Source organism: Callionymus lyra, chromosome 14 (genome assembly GCF_982586985.1).
Source record: "Callionymus lyra chromosome 14, fCalLyr1.hap1.1, whole genome shotgun sequence".
NCBI classification, from domain to species: Eukaryota; Metazoa; Chordata; class Actinopteri; order Syngnathiformes; family Callionymidae; genus Callionymus; species Callionymus lyra.
Window position 1 is genome coordinate 4,924,094 of NC_141831.1, and position 23,909 is coordinate 4,948,002.

General features: G+C 37.6%; 3 protein-coding genes across 5 annotated transcripts; all 3 read left to right on the plus strand.

The window, feature by feature from the left end:
- Nucleotides 1-5,536: 5,536 nt before the first annotated feature.
- Nucleotides 5,537-7,856, plus strand: mrps17 (mitochondrial ribosomal protein S17). 2 transcript variants are annotated; one of them, XM_087807531.1, is made up of 3 exons: nt 5,537-5,612; nt 5,812-5,946; nt 7,466-7,856. In XM_087807531.1, exons 2-3 carry the CDS (start codon nt 5,824-5,826, stop codon nt 7,769-7,771), a joined length of 429 nt encoding a protein of 142 aa, XP_087663657.1. In that variant the 5' UTR covers nt 5,537-5,612; nt 5,812-5,823; the 3' UTR covers nt 7,772-7,856. The 2 variants fall into 2 exon arrangements, with proteins under 2 accessions (XP_087663657.1, XP_087663656.1); XM_087807530.1 differs by having other exon boundaries at nt 5,543-5,608.
- Nucleotides 7,857-8,315: 459 nt separating this feature from the next.
- LOC148065772 (protein NipSnap homolog 2-like) lies at nt 8,316-15,994 on the plus strand. 2 transcript variants are annotated; one of them, XM_087807015.1, is made up of 10 exons: nt 8,316-8,445; nt 9,578-9,702; nt 9,769-9,814; nt 9,877-9,971; nt 11,170-11,240; nt 11,370-11,510; nt 11,580-11,611; nt 14,708-14,802; nt 15,017-15,100; nt 15,172-15,994. In XM_087807015.1, exons 1-10 carry the CDS (start codon nt 8,354-8,356, stop codon nt 15,234-15,236), a joined length of 846 nt encoding a protein of 281 aa, XP_087663141.1. In that variant the 5' UTR covers nt 8,316-8,353; the 3' UTR covers nt 15,237-15,994. The 2 variants fall into 2 exon arrangements, with proteins under 2 accessions (XP_087663141.1, XP_087663140.1); XM_087807014.1 differs by having other exon boundaries at nt 8,324-8,445; nt 9,575-9,702.
- Nucleotides 15,995-16,555: 561 nt separating this feature from the next.
- Nucleotides 16,556-23,361, plus strand: cct6a (chaperonin containing TCP1, subunit 6A (zeta 1)). The gene is made up of 13 exons (XM_087807482.1): nt 16,556-16,775; nt 17,239-17,302; nt 18,294-18,428; nt 18,687-18,860; nt 18,971-19,074; nt 19,141-19,411; nt 19,688-19,770; nt 20,445-20,541; nt 21,016-21,163; nt 22,117-22,250; nt 22,332-22,434; nt 22,937-23,009; nt 23,080-23,361. Exons 1-13 carry the CDS (start codon nt 16,639-16,641, stop codon nt 23,150-23,152), a joined length of 1,596 nt encoding a protein of 531 aa, XP_087663608.1. The 5' UTR covers nt 16,556-16,638; the 3' UTR covers nt 23,153-23,361.
- The last annotated feature ends 548 nt before the right edge of the window (nt 23,362-23,909 follow it).

Sequence of the window (23,909 nt, forward strand, 5' to 3'; positions counted from 1 at the left end):
TTAGTCTTATCTTAGTCTGGATGGTTTAAGGTCTTCTCCTGCTTCTGTCAGTCTATGGTCTTGTCTTGGTCTTGATGGCATCTGGTCTTGAAAATCGATAGTCTTGGTCTCGATAGTATCTGGTCTGGATCTTGACAATCTTACTATAGATTGTCAAGATCCAGACTATAGAATCTATAGTCTTGGTCTTGTCTTGGTCTCGATGGTATCTGGTCTTGGTCTTGGTATTGACAGTCTACGTTCTTAGTCTTATCTTAGTCTGGATGGTTTAAGGTCTTCTCCTGCTTCTGTCAGTCTATGGTCTTGTCTTGGTCTTGATGGCATCTGGTCTTGAAAATCGATAGTCTTGGTCTCGATAGTATCTGGTCTGGATCTTGACAATCTTACTATAGATTGTCAAGATCCAGACTATAGAATCTATAGTCTTGGTCTTGTCTTGGTCTCGATGGTATCTGGTCTTGGTCTTGGTATTGACAGTCTACGGTCTTAGTCTTATCTTAGTCTGGATGGTTTAAGGTCTTCTCCTGCTTCTGTCAGTCTATGGTCTTGTCTCGGTGTTGTGGGTCAAATGTCTTTTCTGGCTTGTCCAGACAGGTTGAGACAGGTCGATCTTTTTGATCCTGGTCTTGGTTTTAAAACACTCAAGTCTACTACGAGTGATCACGTGTGAATTCCTAAATATTCTAAATGTTTTTCTTGACAAACAACAGTTTGAAGATATAAATATAGTTTAGTTTTGAAACCCTGTAGAACTTCAATAGTCTTTCTTGGTTCCATTATATCATATCATCACGTCAAGTCTCCGCTACACTTATTGTGTCTACGAACGATAGATTCCTCGTCACAGCGACGCCTCACCTCGGAAAAAAAACAACCTCTGAGCCGTTAATGTGAAGTTTTAAAGGTTGAACACGCGCTCGACCGTCACGACGCATGAGACACGTCTGCCAGCGTTTGATTTATGCACGGCCGCCATGATGTCATGACTGCACACGCGTGTCATGACTGCACACGCGTGTCAAAGGCACAGACGAGCCTTGTCCACGTCGACTCCGACGACTCGCTCACTTACTCGCGACACGTGGAGCCGTCGCTCTCGCTTCATGTCGTCGAGTTAAAATGAATGTTGTCGGACAGGAAGTCAGAAGACTTTCAGAAGAAATTACACTTTTTAGTCTGAATTATTGAAGATTCCTAAACTTTTTATTGAGACTTAAAGAAGCTCAATCATTGGACGCACGCCATTGGTGACACTCGCTCGACAGGTCGAGGGGAGACGGGGGAGCCCCCTTAAGGGAACTAATCACCACCAGCTCTGTTTGGATTCTGACGCTGAGTTCAAAAGGCGAACACGTTTTGTTGGCTTTGCTGTAAATCCACCATTAAAGCAAACACATCACCAGCCCATGACTCACGACCTGACACGAGCGATAGCGGCGAGTTTTTTTGATGTGGACCCTCAAGAGCAAAGGAATCCCCCGGACGTCCAAGAAACAAGCAATTACCGGGAAAATCATTAAAACGTTTCGTATCTGTAGAATAATATTTGAAACGAAGAGTAGAAGATATTTTGGGAATATTATCACGACGTGAAGAATGTGGACCAACACCGATGGTAACTCTGTTATCAGTCAAAACATTCATAATCACGCAGACGCTGCTGCTTTCTGTCACCGCGGGCGCTCACGTCATCCAGAAATATCTGCGCCAGGAGATTAAAAAAGAATTCACACGTGTTTTAATCTTCAAGAAAATATTTTAAAAATAGGCTCTGGCTGGGTTTGTTCTGACCCACTTGATAAGACCAGCAGCACGAAGACACACCGGTTTTCTGGTTTGTTTGTTTTTTGTTAAAAGAAAAATATATATTTTTAATGTGTGTCTGATCGTGAAGAACATTTTTTTTATTGTAGAATATTTGTACTTTATTTAGAAAAACAGAACCAAAAACAATTCTGGAGGTACATGAATGCATCACACCACGGAACATACAGTATTTTTTTTTTTTAATCCTTTTTTATTTTATTTATATGCATCAAGTTCTAAAGTTGAAATTATTTAGTAAAAAACTGTGTTTATAACAAAAATAAACAAAAAAAAGTGAAGAATTCTGGAGGTACATGTATGTATCACACCACATAATATACAGTATTAATGTTTTTAATCCCTTTATTATTTCATGTATATGCATCAAGTGCTAAAGGTGAAATTATGTTGTTAAAAAACTGTGTTTACAACAAAAATAAACAAAGAAAATGGAAGAATTCTGGAGGTACATGTATGCATCACACCACGGAACATACAGTATTCATTGTTTTAATCCTTTTTTATTTTATTTATATGCATCAAGTGCTAAAGATTAAATTATTTTGTTAAAAAACTGTGTTTATAACAAAAATAAACAAAAAAAAGTGAAGAATTCTGGAGGTACATGTATGTATCACACCACAGAATATACAGTATTAATGTTTTTAATCCCTTTATTATTTCATGTATATGCATCAAGTGCTAGAGGTGAAATTATTTTGTTAAAAAACTGTTTATAACAAAAATAAACAAAAAAAAAGTGAAGAATTCTGGAGGTACATGAATGCATCACAGCACTGAACGTTCATAAAAATATTTAATCAATTTTTTCTGAAATTATTTTAACAGGGAAGTAACTTTTTATCATTTTTTGATGGAATATTAATTAAAAAACATGTTTATTTTGTTAGAATACAATAACATCAATAGTTTTCAATAGTGTTTAGTGGCTCCTCGACATCTTTTTTCTTTTGCTTCCTTTTTTCTCACCTGTGAATGAATGAACCACAGATCCATTGTTCTCTGAGAAGAAATGTGTTACTTTACTATCTACAAATGTGCTATAAATCCCGCATGACTTGGTCTGATGTCGTAAACTAAGAGCGTGAAAAAGGTTTGAGTGGATGAAAAGTCACACTAGACGCACACACACACACACACACACACACTGTCAGGTGAAACAGCCTCTTGTGAGACGACCGACTGAAGTCGGGGCGATGGCGTAATCCTGGCAGAAGTGAACCAACAACCCTGCACTGCCTTAAATGGGAAACAGAAACCCCCAGACTTCAGCAGCAGGATTTGATTAGGAACAGGTTTTTTCAGTTGATTCAGAGCCACGACCGTGATCAAACTGTCCATGCTTCGTGTTCCTCATCTGACATTAATGTTTCGATGTGTTTACAGCTCAGATTACGACACTAAACCTCCTTTGTGTGAGTAATTTATATTTGTAGAACGTTTCTAGACCAGGGGCACAAAGCGCTTAAACAATCAATACAGTACACAATAAAATATAAACTTAAAAGATCAAGATAATACTGAGACAAACACAAGAGTCTCAGAGAATCAGTGAAAAGCACAAATAAAAATGTCTTGAGATGTTTCTTGAAGGAGTCAGTAGATCATCAAACACAGATGTTTCTTGAAGGAGTCAGTAGATCATCAGACACAGATGTTTCTTGAAGGAGTCAGTAGATCATCAAACACAGATGTTTCTTGAAGGAGTCAGTAGATCATTAAACACAGATGTTTCTTGAAGGAGTCAGTAGATCATCAAACACAGATGTTTCTTGAAGGAGTCAGTAGATCATCAAACACAGATGTTTCTTGAAGGAGTCAGTAGATCATCAAACACAGATGTTTCTTGAAGGAGTCAGTAGATCATTAAACACAGATGTTTCTTGAAGGAGTCAGTAGATCATCAAACACAGATGTTTCTTGAAGGAGTCAGTAGATCATTAAACACAGATGTTTCTTGAAGGAGTCAGTAGATCATCAAACACAGATGTTTCTTGAAGGAGTCAGTAGATCATCAAACACAGATGTTTCTTGAAGGAGTCAGTAGATCATTAAACACAGATGTTTCTTGAAGGAGTCAGTAGATCATCAAACAGATGTTTCTTGAAGGAGTCAGTAGATCATCAAACACAGATGTTTCTTGAAGGAGTCAGTAGATCATTAAACACAGATGTTTCTTGAAGGAGTCAGTAGATCATTAAACACAGATGTTTCTTGAAGGAGTCAGTAGATCATCAAACACAGATGTTTCTTGAAGGAGTCAGTAGATCATTAAACACAGATGTTTCTTGAAGGAGTCAGTAGATCATTAAACACAGATGTTTCTTGAAGGAGTCAGTAGATCATCAAACACAGATGTTTCTTGAAGGAGTCAGTAGATCATCAAACACAGATGTGTCTTGAAGGAGTCAGTAGATCATCAAACACAGATGTTTCTTGAAGGAGTCAGTAGATCATCAAACACAGATGTTTCTTAAAGGAGTCAGTAGATCATCAAACACAGATGTTTCTTGAAGGAGTCAGTAGATCATCAAACACAGATGTTTCTTGAAGGAGTCAGTAGATCATCAAACACAGATGTTTCTTGAAGGAGTCAGTAGATCATTAAACACAGAGATCGTTCCAAAGCTTAGGAGCAACAGTCTGGAAGGATTTCTCTCCTCTGGTCCTGAAGTTCAGGAACCATCAGTAGATTCTGATCCACAGACCTCAGAGCCCGAGCTGGGGTGTAAGTCTGGATCAGATCACTGATGGAAGGTCTGACCATGAATAGATCTGAAAGTAAGAACCAGAATTTTAAAATTGATCCTGAAAGAAACTGGCAGCCAGTGAAGTGTTTTAAGGAGAAATGTGAGTTCTTCTACTAGAGTGGCTCAGAATTCTGTCTGCAGAGTTTTGTATCATTCAAAGACCTTTGAATCTGGATCAAGTTCAACACTATAGTCTGTGAGGAAATATATTTGGAATTATTGTAATGCAACATCTGTTGTATTTTCAGCAGTTCTTGGCCTCACATTCATAACTGGAGAACCTGATGTTCCTCAGTCAGTCCGGAGCTTCATCTCTTGTCCGACACTTCAATGTAAATCCTGAGAGACATCCCGGGGTTTGTCTCGAGAAGATCCTCTTAAATCCCTTTTAACTATCGTGAAACACCAGCTTCCCCCTCACGTCCTCGACTCTCTGTCCCCATCTGCTGGTTTAATCCTTAGAAACTAAACCTTAAATAGAAGTTCTAATAGCACTAGGATTAAACACGTGTTACAGTACTAATACATACATTAAAACTGTAACAGATGAATAGATAAAGCATATACATATATTTTAAGTAGCTTTTTTATTTAATATATGAAAACTATAAAGCAACAAGTGAACCTGATAGACAGATAAACTTCCCTCTGGAGGTTTTCCTTCGGGAAATGAAAGAACAAGAACAAAGTGCAACAAAAGAAAAAAGAAGACAAATGACAAAAATCCAAGAATGAAGAACTTAGATCAAAGAAAAATAAGACAAGAAAAGGATACAAAGATGAGATTATTTGTTCGCATGTGTCTCATTCATTCTTTCTCCATCTGTGTATTTACTTTTTCTCGTGATTTATGATCAATAACGAGTTTACGTTCTGAGATGCACTTTTTCTTCCGGCCACAAGGGGCAGTGTGTGCTCTTTAATCTCCGCGGCAGCAGCCAGCTGTCAATTAAACGACAGAAGAAGTAAGACCCGCGCATGGACTTGTTTCGAAGGATGACCTTCTGCTGTTTTACTGCAATAAACTAACAGTAAGTGTGTTTGTTTATCAATATAATCTCATTTTTCACGTTTGTTCACATCATAGCCATATAGTTTCAGTCGATAATGAATAACATTTAGCTTTATGATATTGTTAAGACGTGTTTTCCTGACGTGATGTTATATTAAAGATGTTTAATAACTGTGTTGTTGTTGTTGTTGTTGTTGTTCTAACAATGGTCTTCTCGGGCAGGATCTCGTCAGGATGTCGGTGGTCAAGTATACAGTTCATGCCAGGTGGGTCGTCGGTAGAGTGATCGGAACCAAGACCCCTAAAACGGCTAAAGTGAGGGTGACCAGGCTGGTGCTGGACCCTCACCTGCTGAAGGTGAGAGACACTGAAGTGCCCGGATGTACTCGTGCTCCGGTGCTTGGATGTGACAAATAGAAAACATTTTTGTTTTATATTAAGCGTATATAATGTATTATTAAGGAACATAACATGTAAGTAATTTTTATTTATATAGCGCTTTTCCAGACCAGGGTCACAAAGCGCTTAAACAATCAAAACAATATTCAATAAAGTATATACGTTAAAGGTCAAGATAAAACTGATAACACAACAGGAGTTCCAGAAAATCAAGGAAAAGGAGTCAGTAGATCCATCAAGCGCAAAGAGAGAGAAGATCGTTCCAAAGCTTAGGAGCAACAGTCTGGAAGGATTTCTCTCCTCTGGTGCTGAACCGTGTTCAGGAACCATCAGTAGATTCTGATCCACAGACCTCAGAGCCCGAGCTGGGGTGTAAGTCTGGATCAGATCACTGATGGAAGGTCTGACCATGAATAGATCTGAAAGTAAGAACCAGAATTTTAAAGTTGATCCTGAAAGAAACTGGCAGCCAGTGAAGAGTTTTAAGGATCGGAGAAATGTGAGTTCTTCTACTAGAGCAGGTTAGAATTCTCGCTGCAGAGTTTTGTATCAACTGCAGGCGAGACACATCCTACTTGTTTAGACATGAAAACAAACTGTTACAATAGTCCAGACGAGAAGAAACAAACGCATGGATTATAAGATCCAGATCATGTTGTGACAACATTTTCCTAAATTTAGAGATTTTTCTCAGTTGAAACAGTTTGTGGTCAGTTTTCTTCAGTGTCGAACAAGAGACACGTCTTTATCAAATACAACACCCAGGTTTCTCAGGCTCAGTTTGACAGACTGACCTAAGTCACCCAAGTACTGACTCAACCCTGGAACCTTATCATCAACAATCACCAGAGTTTCAGTTTTGTCCTCATTTAGCCTCAAAGTGTTTTCACTCATTTCTAGCAAACAATTGACTAAGTTCAGCCTCTGGGGCTCAGTTGGATCAAAATAGATGTGGAATTGAAATTTTAATGTCATTGTTTATCTTTACCTGATCAGAAAATGGATATATTCTTTCTTAAATGTATTAAAACGACTACATTTCAGTCAGGTAGGGGTCTGCATTAACCCCTTCTGCGGTTTAGACTTTGATTTTTAGATTTTAAAAGAAAATTGAAAAATAATTCAATTATATTAAGTTGATTTTACTTTCTGAATAACTACTTAATTACTTGAATGAATATTATTGGTCCCTACGTTGACATTAAACAAGAGGAAATGTAAAACATTTGTTGAAAACTCAGAGACCTATGATGTATTTTTATTTAAATAGATAAGTGGAAAATGCCATTTGTGTTTGTTTATTACATTTATTTTAAATTATTTTATAAAATATCGGAGTATCTGAGAAATATTCCCCTAAATAGATTCCAAAAAAGGTTCCTGTAAAGTCATCGCTCTGATCCTGGTTGTCGTTTGCAGATCCTGGTTAGAAACTAAAAGGTTAATTGTAACAGTTCCTCACCTCTGTCGTCCGCAGTACTACAACAAGAGGAAGACCTACTTTGCCCAGGATACTCTGGAGCAGTGCACGGTGGGAGATGTAGTCCTGCTGAAAGCCATGGCTGAGCCGCCCTCCAAGCTGGTCAAACACGAACTGGCTGAGATAGTGTACAAAGTGGGGAGGGTTGTGGACCCTCTGACGGGGAAGAGGGTCGCCGGGTACGACTATCTGGAGCCCCTGACCGGCCCTTCACGGGAGGTCGGAGATGAGATGTCGGAAAAACTGCAGGAGCTGAACATCTCCGGCGGAGGAACAGAGTCTCCTCTCGCACCCACTTCCTAGCGTCAATAATACACCTTTCTGTTCAAATCTGACTTATTTCTTGTACATTTTTTCCATGTTTTCAATAAAGAATAATGTAAACTTACTGATTTAAAGAACTATAATTTTGTTGTGCTTCTCTTTCCCTACCTTTTAACTATTTTCTCTCGGTTTTCTATTGAGTTTGAGATGCCAAGATGAGGATCAGCACCTCTCAATGTGACTCCGAGCAGGGAGCGAAAACTTTATACTAGTTTCTGTATTTTTTTATATGAGGCTGATATCAGAGTTGGGATTCACAGTTAAGAGCTTAATGAAGGTTCAAATATTGCAAAAATACTCATTAAGCTTTTTGATTAATTAAATATTTCAAAGTATTATTATTATTTTAAGTAAGTATTGGCTATTTATTGTGTGCTTAGTCATCATGTATACGAAGAGTTTAATTTTGCTTTTTTTTTTTTTTTAACTTTATTCGACGTTGATTTCAACCGAGCGACACTTTGTCAATAAAAAACGGAACCTCGTGATCGAAAGTGTATAAACTGACATCACGAGGTGAGTGACGTCATCGTCTCCTCGCAGCAGCTGTCAAGATCCAACATGGCGACGCGAGTCCTTCACAGATTAAACACCGGTTTAAGACTCAGTCAACCCGGGCTGAATGCACGCGGACAGGTCCACGTCATCGCAAGGTTGGACTTTTACAAGTTTCCTCGAACGTGCCTTTGCAGGGAAACGAAGAGAACTTTTAGTCTAAAGTCAAATATAGTTCAACGCCAATGACAAACTATGGAATGCTAGGTGGCTAAGCTAATGTTGCGTTCAATGTCTCTTGTTACAACCAGTGGCGGAGAGTTTTATTTAAGGCAGACAAACAACATTGACTTCCTAAGCAAATATTTTTGTAAGTAATAAACTTAATCTCTGCTCAAAGTGAAGTTTTATCGCAGTTTATTATTTTTTTTCTTTTTAAATCTTTTCCGACTGTTTCTGAATCTTTCCTGGAACTGATCATATTATTTACTGGTTTACTTGTGTCAACATAAGCAGGTATTTTAAATATGTCAACAAGTGTATTGACAGGTGGTTATTGATCATAAATCTCGTGCAGGCCGATCCCTGGTCATGTGCAGTTCAAAGCCCCCTGCTGGCCTGACACTGGTACTGCTGGAGACAGACAAAAACAAACAAAAAAATATAATTTACTCACCGAGCAGCTGTAGATGTACAGCATGAATGTATACCTACACATTTATACTTGTATTGAGTTATTTGTATTCAGTTGTGAGTCGAGTTTATTTTACAACCATTTCTGACAATTAATTCTTCTCTCAGTCATTTATTCGTTTTTGTATTTGTGTGTAGACACTTCCTTGTGATGATAGTTTAAAAGTTATGTCAAGTTTTTTAAATTTAGATTTGTTTGTTTGAACAAATCCATTTAAAAAGTCTGAGTTGTAAATAAGAAGCAGGATTTCTTTTGTCGTGTCATAACATAGAAGTATTGCATAACTGAAAAAATAAAATAAATAAATATATAATATACACATCAATGGAATGAAATTCAGTATATATTAAATAACAGACATTACAATAAATTGACATATAAATAACTAATTCATATATTTTAAGACATAATAATAAATCAAATAAAAACGAAATAAATGGAAAAGAACAAAAGATTTAAAGAGAAAATACTTCTGAACGCAGATCTTGAAAGTCATGGGAGTGTTGTATGTTATACTCGTTTTAATATTTCGTATTTAATGACAATAGAATGAATGTTAAAGGGTTTAAAAAATGTTTTTTTTTGTTGCACAGCAGAAGCATCTCCGGGCCGCAGGACAGCTGGTTCAAATCCCTGTTCGTCAGGAAAGTGGACCCGAGGAAGGACGCTCACTCCCACCTGCTGGCCAAGAAGGAAATCAACAATCTGTACAAAATACAATGTAAATGTTTCTTTTTAACATTAGCGTTCAAACGAACATTTGTATCTAATTGAACTCCCTCCTCAGTTCATAACGTCAAGCCCGAGTGCCTCGACGACTACAATGAACTCTGGTAAACACCTCCAGTTCGAGCCATGATTTTCCTAAATAATGATTATTCGACTTTGTTCTCAGTGAGAAAGTCTTGCCTGGGATCCACGCCGACCCCGAGTATCCCTGCGAGCTGGTGGGAACCTGGAACACCTGGTATGGAGAGCAGGACCAGGCAGGTACGAGTCCAGAGTAGAGACGCGTCACATGTTCGATCGATTGACTTGAATGATCGTCTCAAGTGAGTTTGAAAAACTAGTTTGGATTCTGATCTGAATCACCTCGTTAACACGAGTATTTAAAGTGATGTCATGTATATAAGTGTGTAGTTTGTGACTCACCTGTGTTCACCTCATGCATGAGTCTCATTGGTTCTCTCTCACTCCTCCAATCTATTCTCTCCATCATTAATATCTTTGCAACAACATGTCCCTCGTTTCTCCTACATCAGTTCTCCATGAAAGACCAATTTTTGCTTTTATTTTTAATTAATTTTGTCTTGTTTTAGGAAACACAAAAACACACAATTGCAGGCAAATGCTAATAATTCCAGTTTTGCTGTAAAGTTTGTGACTTTAGGTCATTTTAAAATGTTTTCAATGTTGTCAGAACTTTATACTTTTGTGAATAAATGCTGAAACCTTTACAAATATATATGTATTTTTTCATGTTTTGGGTTTATTAATGTAACACAGTAAACAGATTTTTAATTTTTTTTAATTTCTTCTCTCAGTTAATAGTTAAATTACATATTTATCTGTAATGTCACCAAAAACTAATGACACAAATTCTTAGTTTGTAAGTAAGTGATGGTTATTTGTGAAGATCTTTCTAGACCAGGGTCACAAAGAGTTTGAACAACAACAAAAAAACAATGCACAGTTAAAATATATAATTTGAAAGATCAAGACACATAAGACAAACACAGCAGCAACGAGAAATCTAAAATAAAAGTGTCTGGAAGGATTTCTCTCCTCTGGTCCTGAAGTTCAGGAACCATCAGTAGATTCTGATCCACAGACCTCAGAGCCCGAGCTGGGGTGTAAGTCTGGATCAGATCACTGAGGGAAGGTCTGACCATGAATAGATCTGAAAGTAAGAACCAGAATTTTAAAATGATCCTGAAAGAAACTGGCAGCCAGTGAAGAGTTTGAAGGAGAAATGTGAGTTCTTCTACTAGAGCGGCTCGGAATTCTGGCTGCAGAGTTTAGTATGAACTGCAGGCGAGACACATCCTTCTTGTTTGTGTCTCTTCATCAACGATGGCAATAAAAATTCTGATTCAGATGTTCTTCATCTTTATTAATTTTTCATTCAACTGATGATTTTTTTAAACTTAAATGTATCTTTATTTATTAAACAACGTGTGTTTTCTAGTTCACCTGTGGAGATATCGAGGAGGCTACCCGGCCCTCACGGAGGTCATGAGTAAACTCAGACAGAACAAGGTAACAAATCCACTCCTTCAACAAACACAATCAGTTGCTGTCGTTATCTTTTGTGCATGTTTGTATATTTGGTTAAAAATTAGCTACAAAGTTGGTGCGTTGTTGTTGTTTTTTTGTCCATAAATGCAGGATTTCATGGAGTACAGACAAGAGCGAGGGAAGATGCTGTTGTCCCGCAGGAACCAGCTGCTGCTGGAGTTCAGCTTCTGGGACGAACCTGCTCCGCGCTCAGGCCCCAACATTTATGAGCTGCGATCGTACCAGCTGAGGGTGAGAACCTCGTGCTTAGAGTCTGTGAAAAATGATTTTAAAAATCAATTTATTTTCCCTTCGTCTCAGCCCGGGACCATGATCGAGTGGGGAAACTACTGGTGAGTCTCTCGCTCGTCGACAATGATGTCTATTTAAAAGTATGCTTTATATACTTCACTGGTATTTCATTGGTTTCACAGATGGTAGAAGATAATTTTGAGTATTTGGTTCTGAGCACATTATGTGTCTAATACAATAAAAAGATTAAATACAGTCGTAATCTGACTTTATTATGGAACAAATCTGGAAGGTAGAAATAATTGTGCCAACAGGTGGAGTTTCTTTAAGGACTTAATCTCTCTTTTTATTAAATTGAGCAGAGATTTACAAGTACAATAATGATTTAATATCTCTTTATATTAATCTGAGCAGAGATTTACAAGTACAATAATGATTTAATCTCTCTTTATATTAATCTGAGCAGAGATTTACAAGTAAAATAATGATTTAATCTCTCTTTATATTAAATTGAGCAGAGATTTACAAGTACAATAATGATTTAATCTCTCTTTATATTAATCTGAGCAGAGTTTTACAAGTACAATAATGATTTAATCTCTCTTTATATTAATCTGAGCAGAGATTTACAAGTAAAATAATGATTTAATCTCTCTTTATATTAATCTGAGCAGAATTTTACAAGTACAATAATGATTTAATCTCTCTTTATATTAATCTGAGCAGAATTTTACAAGTACAATTATGACTTAATCTCTCTTTATATTAAATTGAGCAGAGATTTACAAGTACAATAATGATTTAATCTCTCTTTATATTAATCTGAGCAGAATTTTACAAGTACAATAATGATTTAATCTCTCTTTATATTAATCTGAGCAGAATTTTACAAGTACAATAATGACTTAATCTCTCTTTATATTAATCTGAGCAGAATTTTACAAGTACAATAATGATTTAATCTCTCTTTATATTAATCTGAGCAGAGATTTACATGTAAAATAATGATTTAATCTCTCTTTATATTAATCTGAGCAGAGTTTTACAAGTACAATAATGATTTAATCTCTCTTTATATTAATCTGAGCAGAGTTTTACAAGTACAATAATGATTTAATCTCTCTTTATATTAATCTGAGCAGAGTTTTACAAGTACAATAATGATTTAATCTCTATTTATATTAATCTGAGCAGAGTTTTACAAGTACAATAATGACTTAATCTCTCTTTACATTAATCTGAGCAGAGATTTACAAGTACAATGATGACTTAATCTCTATTTATATTAATCTGAACAGAGTTTTACAAGTACAATAATGATTTAATCTCTCTTTATATTAATCTGAGCAGAGATTTACAAGTAAAATAATGATTTAATCTCTCTTTATATTAATCTGAGCAGAATTTTACAAGTACAATAATGATTTAATCTCTCTTTATATTAATCTGAGCAGAGTTTTACAAGTACAATGATGACTTAATCTCTATTTATATTAATCTGAACAGAGTTTTACAAGTACAATAATGATTTAATCTCTCTTTATATTAATCTGAGCAGAGATTTACAAGTAAAATAATGATTTAATCTCTCTTTATATTAATCTGAGCAGAATTTTACAAGTACAATAATGATTTAATCTCTCTTTATATTAATCTGAGCAGAATTTTACAAGTACAATTATGACTTAATCTCTCTTTATATTAAATTGAGCAGAGATTTACAAGTACAATAATGATTTAATCTCTCTTTATATTAATCTGAGCAGAATTTTACAAGTACAATAATGATTTAATCTCTCTTTATATTAATCTGAGCAGAATTTTACAAGTACAATAATGACTTAATCTCTCTTTATATTAATCTGAGCAGAATTTTACAAGTACAATAATGATTTAATCTCTCTTTATATTAATCTGAGCAGAGATTTACATGTAAAATAATGATTTAATCTCTCTTTATATTAATCTGAGCAGAGTTTTACAAGTACAATAATGATTTAATCTCTCTTTATATTAATCTGGGCAGAGATTTACAAGTACAATAATGATTTAATCTCTATTTATATTAATCTGAGCAGAGTTTTACAAGTACAATAATGACTTAATCTCTCTTTACATTAATCTGAGCAGAGATTTACAAGTACAATGATGACTTAATCTCTATTTATATTAATCTGAACAGAGTTTTACAAGTACAATAATGATTTAATCTCTCTTTATATTAATCTGAGCAGAGATTTACAAGTACAATAATGACTTAATCTCTCTTTATATTAATCTGAGCAGAATTTTACAAGTACAATAATGACTTAATCTCTCTTTATATTAATCTGAGCAGAATTTTACAAGTACAATAATGATTTAATCTCTCTTTATATTAATCTGGGCAGAGATGTACAATAATGATTTAATCTCTATTTATATTAATCTGAACACAGTTTTACTAGTACAATAATGACTTAATCTCTCTTTACATTAATCTGAGCAGAGATTTACAAGTACAATGATGACTTAATCTCTATTTATATTAATCTGAACAGAGTTTTACAAGTACAATAATGATTTAATCTCTCTTTATATTAATCTGAGCAGAGATTTACAAGTACAATAATGACTTAATCTCTCTTTATATTAATCTGAGCAGAATTTTACAAGTACAATAATGACTTAATCTCTCTTTATATTAATCTGAGCAGAATTTTACAAGTACAATAATGATTTAATCTCTCTTTATATTAATCTGAGCAGAGATTTACAAGTACAATAATGATTTAATCTCTCTTTATATTAATCTGAGCAGAGATTTACATGTAAAATAATGATTTAATCTCTCTTTATATTAATCTGAGCAGAGTTTTACAAGTACAATAATGATTTAATCTCTCTTTATATTAATCTGGGCAGAGATTTACAATAATGATTTAATCTCTATTTATATTAATCTGAACAGAGTTTTACTAGTACAATAATGACTTAATCTCTCTTTACATTAATCTGAGCAGAGATTTACAAGTACAATGATGACTTAATCTCTATTTATATTAATCTGAACAGAGTTTTACAAGTACAATAATGATTTAATCTCTCTTTACATTAATCTGAGCAGAGATTTACAAGTACAATAATGACTTAATCTCTCTTTATATCAATCTAAATAGAGTTTTACAAGTACAATAATGACTTGATGTCGTCGACAGGGCTCGAGCCATTGAGCTCCGTCAGCAAAACCAGGAGGCAGTCGGAGGATTCTTCTCTCAGATCGGAAGTCTGTACACAGTCCACCACTTGTGGGGTGAGCAGCAACAAAAGATTCTTCAACAAGTGTCATCGCTGACTCTTTATGAAAGTTTTGTGTATCAATTTTTATGACAAATTAGCTTTTTTTGCTCTCACAAGTCATTTTCTATTTTAATATTGTTAGTAATCGTTCCTTTAGTCGACTCTACACAATGACTAAACACCGCACAAAAAACCCAACCTGACGAGTTCCACGACGTTTCTTCCAGCCTACAAAGACCTGCAGTCCAGAGAGAACATCCGCAACGCAGCCTGGCAGCGTGACGGCTGGGATGAGGTTGTCTATTACACAGGTGTGTCAATCCGTTACGATCAATAAAGTTAAGTAGTAACACGTGTTTTTCTCCTGTTTCCCACCACGCAGTTCCTCTGATTCAACACATGGAGTCCAGAATAATGATCCCCATGAAGAAGTCTCCCTTGAAGTGACCAGGTGGAGACTCCTCGGCGCCTGATCATTGATCAGCACAACCATCTCATTTCTCTTGTGTCTCTGTGTGATTCTGGGACAAGGTCAACATGATTGACAGGCCTGTGTTTGTTACTAAAGTTACTGATGCGTTTCAACTGCTTTGTTTAAAAACTAAAAAAAAAAATCTGCACTCCTGTGACTCCTGCAAAAATACTGATCAAAACAATTGATCTCAAGCGATGAATGTTTGTTGGTAAAATGGCATAAAAGCATGTTTGTTAGTTTTCTATTGACTGTTTTGAAAGTGAGGTTCGAAGGATGTTCGCCGTCAACATGTCGACCCCAATACTTTCTAGAAATGCACTTATATTAAAGGTGAACCAGACGCAGGGAAAACCTTTTTTTGTTTTTCGACGGCGAGCATCCAGAGACGAGTTCAACTGAATGTACGGTTACGTTTATATACATGGTTTGTTTTTCAACTAATCGGTTACTCTTTGCCTTTGACCTGAACGAGCATCGAGTGTTTGTGCGACTGAGATGAACGTGTTTGGACTGTTGTGTTGATGAGCGTAGTCGGTTTACAGGTGTGTGATCCAAGACTGCAGTGTAATAGTCCGGTTCGATATCAATGTGGAAATCAATGCTTTATTAATGATTTGTGTAAATATAGAATTACATTTTGAATAAAAACGTAGTCTGTTTTTTTTTTCTTGGTGTGAATGTTAATCTGTTTAATATCTTTGTTTTACTAATAATAAAAAGATAAATGTTCTGAAGTTCTCTCTACCAGAGGAAAGAATTGGGATTTTAGTCTTAAAAGTCCAGATAAATTATCTTGGCCTGTTGGGAGATTTGGGTTCATTGAAATTAAAGTAAGTACTTTAAATATAACAATTATAATGTTTTGTTTTAATTAAATAATATTCAATTGTTAAAACGGGAACCGTCTTGAATTTAATATCAATATTTAGCATTTTTTCAACTTGAACTCAATGGTTAAGACAATCATTTTAATCGCTTTAATCTTGAGTCTTAAATCTCGCGTAAAGTCAGACCGAATGCGTCAATCTGTTGCATTCAAAGTTTATCGGATAATATCATTTCGGTCTATACTTGATATTTTTATTTAGCGATTTACGACAAGCCTACGATTATTAAACCTTATATATGAAGACATAATGCATAGATCTGTAATATATGCTGTTTTGCTCTTAAAGTGTTGCTAAATAAAAGTGCAGAGGTAAAGACTCTAACCGAGGAATTCGATTTTCCGAGCTCAGACACGGTCCGTGAAGGCGTCGCGAGCACACGTTCTGGAGCCTTCCAGCGTCTCTCTCTCTTTCCGAGCATCACGAGCCGAGCGCCTCCTTTCCAGCCGCTCTTTCCGACTCGTTAACCGGCTGCTTGTGTGTCGCCATGGCTGCCCTGAAAGATCTCAACCCCAAAGCCGAGGTGGCCCGGGCCCAGGCCGCGCTGGCGGTCAACATCAGCGCCGCCCGCGGGCTCCAGGACGTGCTGAGGAGTAACCTGGGACCAAAGGGGACCATGAAGATGTGAGCACCAGCTCTTTGTGCCGCACGCGTGCTAAGCTAGCTTAGCAGCTAACGTTAGCTAAGTGGCTAATATTAGCATCGCGTTACCGGCGGCGTTTTACTTTTTTGTGCTTTATCCCACGATAGTGTCACCTGATAAACTCACAACATGCACACCGTTCACACTTAAACACGCATCTGTATTAACCCCACGTTATAGTTGCGCGTGTACGCGGTGAGTGTTGTTACAGTGACAGCACACGCTGCCCTGCCCAGTCACTGCGCCCACATGCTAACGCTAGCATGCTAACACTTAACAGTAAAGTTCCTTAAATCCACCGGGTTGTCAGAAGAAGGTCATTATTCTGTCACCAGGACCTGTTTGAAAACACTTTATCCGGTTATAAACCTGGTTTTGTTTTAGGCGTTTCCGTTATACATGTTGATGTCAGTGTTCATCCCAGTGTTTTGTTTGCATCGACAGGCTGGTCTCTGGAGCAGGAGACATCAAACTGACCAAAGATGGAAACGTCTTGTTACACGAGATGGTGAGAAGAAAACTTCTTCTTTGTTGTCCTCCGTCTTTACTGCAAACCCAGTGCTTGTCGATGGGTTTGACCGCCTTAGGATGGAAGTAACGTTTCTGTCTCCCCCGAGGCTATAAATAGTCTGAACTTGTGTATAAAATTGTTAAAAGTACATCCCTTTATAACATATGTTGCTTGTTATTTAAAAAAAATAAGTTATCATCAACATACTAACAACAACTTAATTACTATATTTACCATGGTACTTTTTAAATTAATATATTAAGTGATTATATATTTGAGAGAACACACCGAAAAGTAAGAGAAAAACAGACGAAAAGGCGGCCATTTTGCAGTGCCAAATTATAATAATAAAATGAAAAATGCTTGAAATTAACTTGAATACAACAAAAATAAACCATTTTATTCTGAAAAGTTCAATAATTGATCAGCAACTAAGCAGCACGATGTATAAAACACTGAAGGAACTCTTCTTGTTGTGACCTGGGTCTGAAGCCTTTATTGATTCATATTGTTCGCTGCCAACCCTGTCACACACGTTAAACACCGTCCTCGTCTCTGAAGTGAAGCCATAGACTACACTTTGTCATATTTCCTTCTCTCCGCTGTCGGTAGACTTTCCTGTGTCATTATCTCAGCATTTTATTTATCACTATTAAATATTTTACATGTTGTTTCTCTGCATCTCTTGCGCTGTATGTGAACCAGTTTGGTGTAAAAACAAAACAACAAGGACGCATAATAAAGTGGATGTACAATTGTACTTTGTTCTAGATCAGTGAAAACATCATGTGCTTCACTATTCGAGAAGGACTTCTCTAGCTCGTGCTATGAATTAATATATGAACAAATTCCAGACAATTGTATTGATGTACTTCAACTTTTTATTTATAAAGTTATACATTAAAATTACAATACTAAGCTTATCTTATCTTAGTTATCCTCTCTCTCTATATCATATCTCGTATTAATGTTCCTTTTTTTTTAACAGCAAATTCAGCACCCTACGGCGTCACTCATTGCCAAGGTGGCAACAGCGCAGGATGACATTACTGGAGATGGAACGACTTCCAACGTGCTCATCATCGGTGAACTGCTGAAGCAGGCTGACATGTATGTGTCAGAGGTGAGACACGGCTGCGCATTTTCTGTCTAATAACAGAGTTCCCACAAAACCTTGAAGCTTTAAAAGGCATCAATTCATTAATATAAAAATAAAGCATTAATTGGCATTTAAATGTCTAAAACGCAACATTTGCTAACAGTGTTCACAGCATAACGTCCATGAGGCGACTGAAGCTGCTTCACAACTATAAACTCATGTTTCAATGTGGTTTTGCTTCATGATCTTAGACTAAATGTCTTTATTTGCTCCTCATAACAGGGTCTTCATCCCAGAATCGTCGCGGAGGGATTTCAGGCGGCAAAAGAAAAGGCGTTGGCCGTCCTAGAAGAAGTGAAAGTCACTCAGAAAATGGACAGAGAGACGCTCATCAACGTTGCACGCACGTCTTTGAGGACCAAGGTCCATGAAGATCTGGCAGATCTGCTTACTGAGGTGAGGACGAGCGGATCTAGATGACATTTCTCTTAAAATGACCTTCCACAAAGTACTTTTTAAACAACAAATGTGTGGTATTTGTCTTGCTAATACTGATGTGTCTACAGGCTGTAGTCGATGCCGTTCTAACCATCGCGAAGCCAAACGAGTCCATCGACCTGTTCATGGTGGAGATCATGGAGATGAAGCACAAGACTGACTGCGACACACAGTAAAATACGCTTCAAACATGTATATTTGTTTGTTCTTCAGTCATTAAAAAGGTTTTCTCCCACAGGCTGATCAGAGGTCTGGTACTGGACCACGGCGCCCGACACCCCGACATGAAGAAGCGCGTGGAGGACGCCTACGTGCTGACCTGCAACGTCTCCCTGGAGTACGAAAAGACGGAGGTCAACTCCGGGTTCTTCTACAAGAGTGCAAACGAGAGGGAGAAGTTTGTCGCTGCTGAGAGGAAGTTCATCGAGGACCGTGTTCAGAGGATCATTGCTCTGAAGAACAAAGTCTGTCCCAACGGAGAGAAGGGCTTCGTCGTCATCAACCAGAAGGTATATTTGTAATCTTTTTTTTCTGGGTCTTTTAATCGATATTGAAGTCCTGCGCTGCTGCGACGTAGATGAACGTGCACAGTGAACACTCGAGGAAGCTGCGTAGCTTCCCTCGATCCTATATTTCTGTGCGACAGTGACTCTGCTCTGTACCTCTGCATCAGGAGACAAATCCTTCCCTGGATGTATTCAACGGATCAGAACAAGTTGTCCCTTCACCTGAAGACGTGTTCCCCTCGTCCATGTTGGTGTTCATGCTTTCGTTTCTTCTCTCAGGGCATCGATCCGTACTCCCTGGACGCTCTGGCTAAGGAAGGCATTGTAGCTCTGCGCAGAGCGAAGAGGAGAAACATGGAGAGGTAGATGATGCAACTTTTTAGTATTCGTTCATCGAGGACGTTTAGAATTGACACATTATCTTAAGGCATTCACTAAAATAAAAAAAAACAATGTAATAAATATAACATTTAATTTATTAAAGCAGCTCTGGGTAGTTTTGTGTACCTACATTTTTTTTATACTTGAGTTGAGGTGTTTTGTGTGATTTTTATTTTCGCTGTAAAAGTTCTTGATGGTGTGAACATGATGCATAGCTTCTCTCCCGTCCGGCTGAACAATACCACTTTAGTCCACTGGCGTCGCTCGACTTAAAATCGCATAGAGCTGCTTTAATAACTAGACACATGACGCTAGTGTTTTAATTCTGGTGCGTCAACACCAGGGGGCAGTAACGCAACATCATCGACCAGTAACTGCTTTTGAAGTCTTTGAATATTTGGTCAAAGGTTAACTTTAAAGACCAACTTTGCTTTTCTTGTGGCATGATTGGTATTTTTTCCAAAGTTATGATTATATATTAACTGCAAACAGAAGTGTTTTTTTATGTTGTCGTTTGTTTATTGATGACACTCGCAGAGAGAAGTTTAATTTATCACTGCATGTTTAAAATGATGTTGTTTTTCTTAAGAAAACAAAAATAATCATGAACTGATTGGTGTCAAATAACTTGATATTCCTTGTGTTCTCTCCGCAGACTCACTCTGGCCTGCGGCGGCACCGCCATGAACTCTGTGGACGACCTCACGCCCGACTGTCTGGGACACGCCGGCCTGGTGTACGAACACACTCTGGTGAGGTTTCTTCTGAAAATATTGATTTTAATTTTCCTTCAACGTCTTTTGTGATTCACTCGCATGTGACGTCTTTCCGACTATTTATGGAAACGATGATTCATTATTTGGCTCTTATTCTGGTATGTGATGGAAACACTGGTTTTGTTGACCTGATTCTGGAGACACACCCGGAATTGTCGCCTGCATTTAGAGGATTAAAGTGACGCAGGTATAGAATACAAGCCTCGTCTTCTGGCGTAATATGATTAGGAAACATGCGTCTTAATAAATGCAAACTTTATTCCATACAATTATTGCAGACGCGTGCAGGATTCTACTGTCGCGAGTCGATCTTTGGCGTGTATAACGTGAGCGCGAGTGACATGTCGTCGGACTCGTCTTTACGTTCTTTACATTTCAGCAGTTGATGTCACGAACAAGATTCATGTTCTATTGAATCGTCTGCATCTTGTACTGACTGTGTATTTTCAGGGAGAGGAGAAATTCACGTTCATCGAGAAGTGTGAAAACCCTCTGTCGGTGACTCTGCTCATCAAGGGACCCAACAAACACACAATGGTTCAGATCAAAGACGCCATCAGAGACGGACTCTGCGCCGTCAAGAACGCCATCGAGGACGGTCAGACACCGTTTGATTCTTTACGATAGCGTCGGCGTCTCACGTCGATCATGTGACACAAGTCGCACGGCGAACACCCCGGGGTGCTAACTTTGTCTCAAATCGCATACTAGCATACTCAAAGTTAGTATTTTTAGTGCGTAAGTGCGTCTCAATTCTTAGTATGCGAAATTTAGTCCATACTCCGTTACTCCATATACACTAAATTGTCACTAAAACGCCCACAAAACTGAGTATGGATCGATGGACACTTTCTACACTAAACAGCTCCATCTTAATGATGTTTTAAACAGAAGTTAGTTAGTCATATATATATATATATATATATATATATATATATATATATATACTTACAGGTGCATTTTCAGCAGCAGTAGAAGGATGACACGTCTTCGGTGCTGATACCAGCGTAAATATCTCGCGAATATTTCGTTCTCATATTTTTTTCTTTATTTATTTTTCCAAACTTGCAAAACGTGCTGCCAGCAGGTGGTGCTAGTGTTCCTACAGCTGGTTGAAACCATCGTTAAATAGTAGTAGAAGAAGAAGCTGTCGCGTCATTTCCTATTAGTGTGTAGCAGCAGTGTTTGATTTGAGACATACTATCTGTAGAGGATTAGTTACTAGTTAGTACGTACACTATCCTGATGATACTAACTTCTAGTATACTAAGAGAAGTATGTTTGAGACATACTATCTGTGGAGAATTAGTTACTAGTTGGTATGCATCAGGATAGTGTGTATACTAACTTCTAGTATACTAAGAAGTATGCGATTTGAGACACAGCACTGGTCTTGAAGTCTGTTGCTAGAGTGACTCTGACCTTTAACCTCTGCACACCAAGAGCTAAATCCACTCCTGCGTGTATTAAAAAGATCCGAACATTCATATGGAGTTAGAATCCAACTTTCATTCTTCAACAAACCCGAGTCCTGACTGTGGCCTCCCTCAGGATGTATCGTGGCGGGCGCAGGCGCGCTGGAGGTGGCGGTGGCCGACGCTCTGGTAAAACACAAGACGAGCGTGAAGGGAAAAGCTACACTCGGCGTCCAGGCGTTCGCTGACGCTCTCCTCATCATCCCCAAGGTGACCCAGACCCCCCATCGCCCTTGAGACGTGATCTCTCGTGAGAGTTGATCTCCTAACACATCTTTTGTTGAAAAAAAGGTTCTGGCCCAGAACTCTGGGTACGACGCCCAGGAGACCCTGCTGAAGCTGCAGACGGAGTACAGGGAGTCCGGTCAGCTGGTGGGAGTGGATCTGACCTCGGGTCAGTCGGATGCTTTTTAAACCTTGATTTTTGTAGTTTCTATTAGAACAAGATCTACATTTTGTTTTACACACACATGAATATCAATCATCTTTTTTAGAGCATGAACGTGTTGAAAAATGTATATTAGTCAAAAGAATTTATATTTAAACATCCCAAGAAACGCATAAAAGGATGATAATGGATAAATTAAATGAATTCAAACAAATTCATTGACCTTCTCAACTGGTTGAGATATTTTCTACTTTAGTTTTCTACGTCTGTTTATATTTTATTATATATATATATATATATATATATATATATATACTGTATGTATGAATTCATGCCATTTTCCCCAGTATTTATCAATTTAATGATATTTAAATCTCGGTTTATAAGTGAGTTTCAAGTGTCGGAGGTTTTGTTTCTAGTTATAACTTTCTTTGCCACGACAAATGAGACGTTTCCCTGAAAGTGTATTTTAATTTAATTTATTTTAACGCTGGACTGGTTCCCTCAGGAGAGCCCATGGTGGCCGGAGACGCTGGCGTGTGGGACAACTACAGTGTCAAGAAGCAGCTTTTCCATTCATGGTGAGACGAGAACCATCTTAAGAGTCTTCATGGAAGTGCTTTGGTTGAACTCTGGTCTTCTGTCTCTCAGTACGGCGATCGCCAGCAACATCCTGCTGGTGGACGAGATCATGCGCGCCGGAATGTCTTCCCTCAGGGCCTGAGGCTCCGCCGAGGATCTGTAGCTGTCATTGCAACTTGAAATAAAATCACACGTTTCCCCCCCGTTCGGCTGTAAAACTGTAGCGGCGTCTCCGACTGTCGTTTCTCAAACTCGCCTCCAATGACTGAGTTTATTTATGTACTTTCTTCAAAGCACTGACCTCTGACACTCGATTTAGTTTCCGCCCATTAAAGTTTTTCCTGACGCCAACTCGTGTTTTTCCTCTTGATTCATGAAGCAAAAAACGCTGACGGTATCTTGAGCGGTTTTTCTTTAATATATCTTAAGTTACTGAAGAAAATCTCAACAGAATTATACGATCTTTGTCACAGAAAAAATGCAACCACACAGTTTAATCTACTTAACACTTAAATTCAGGTTTATTTCAAGTGTCTTATAACAAAGTTCTGTCAAAACACTTTACAGTTGACGTAAGACTATAGTGGAGAAAAGTATCCAACAACTCTGAGTAAAGCACTGTGGCGTTGGTGAAGGCAGAAACCTGGAGGAGAACCAGACTCATTGTTGATGGCGACCTGCTGTGACCGGCTGGGAGGAAGGATTGGGGGTAGACGGATGGATGGAGAGAAGAGTGATTTGGAGAAGCATTTACGGGAGTTATTGTTTCAATTTAGAGCCTTCATTTATAATCTAATTATTTTCTTAATGCAACTTGTATTGGAGCCTTTTGATCATAAACATCTACTGCTGAGATGTTTTCTCCACTCGTATGTAAAATAAAATGGTAAAATAAACGT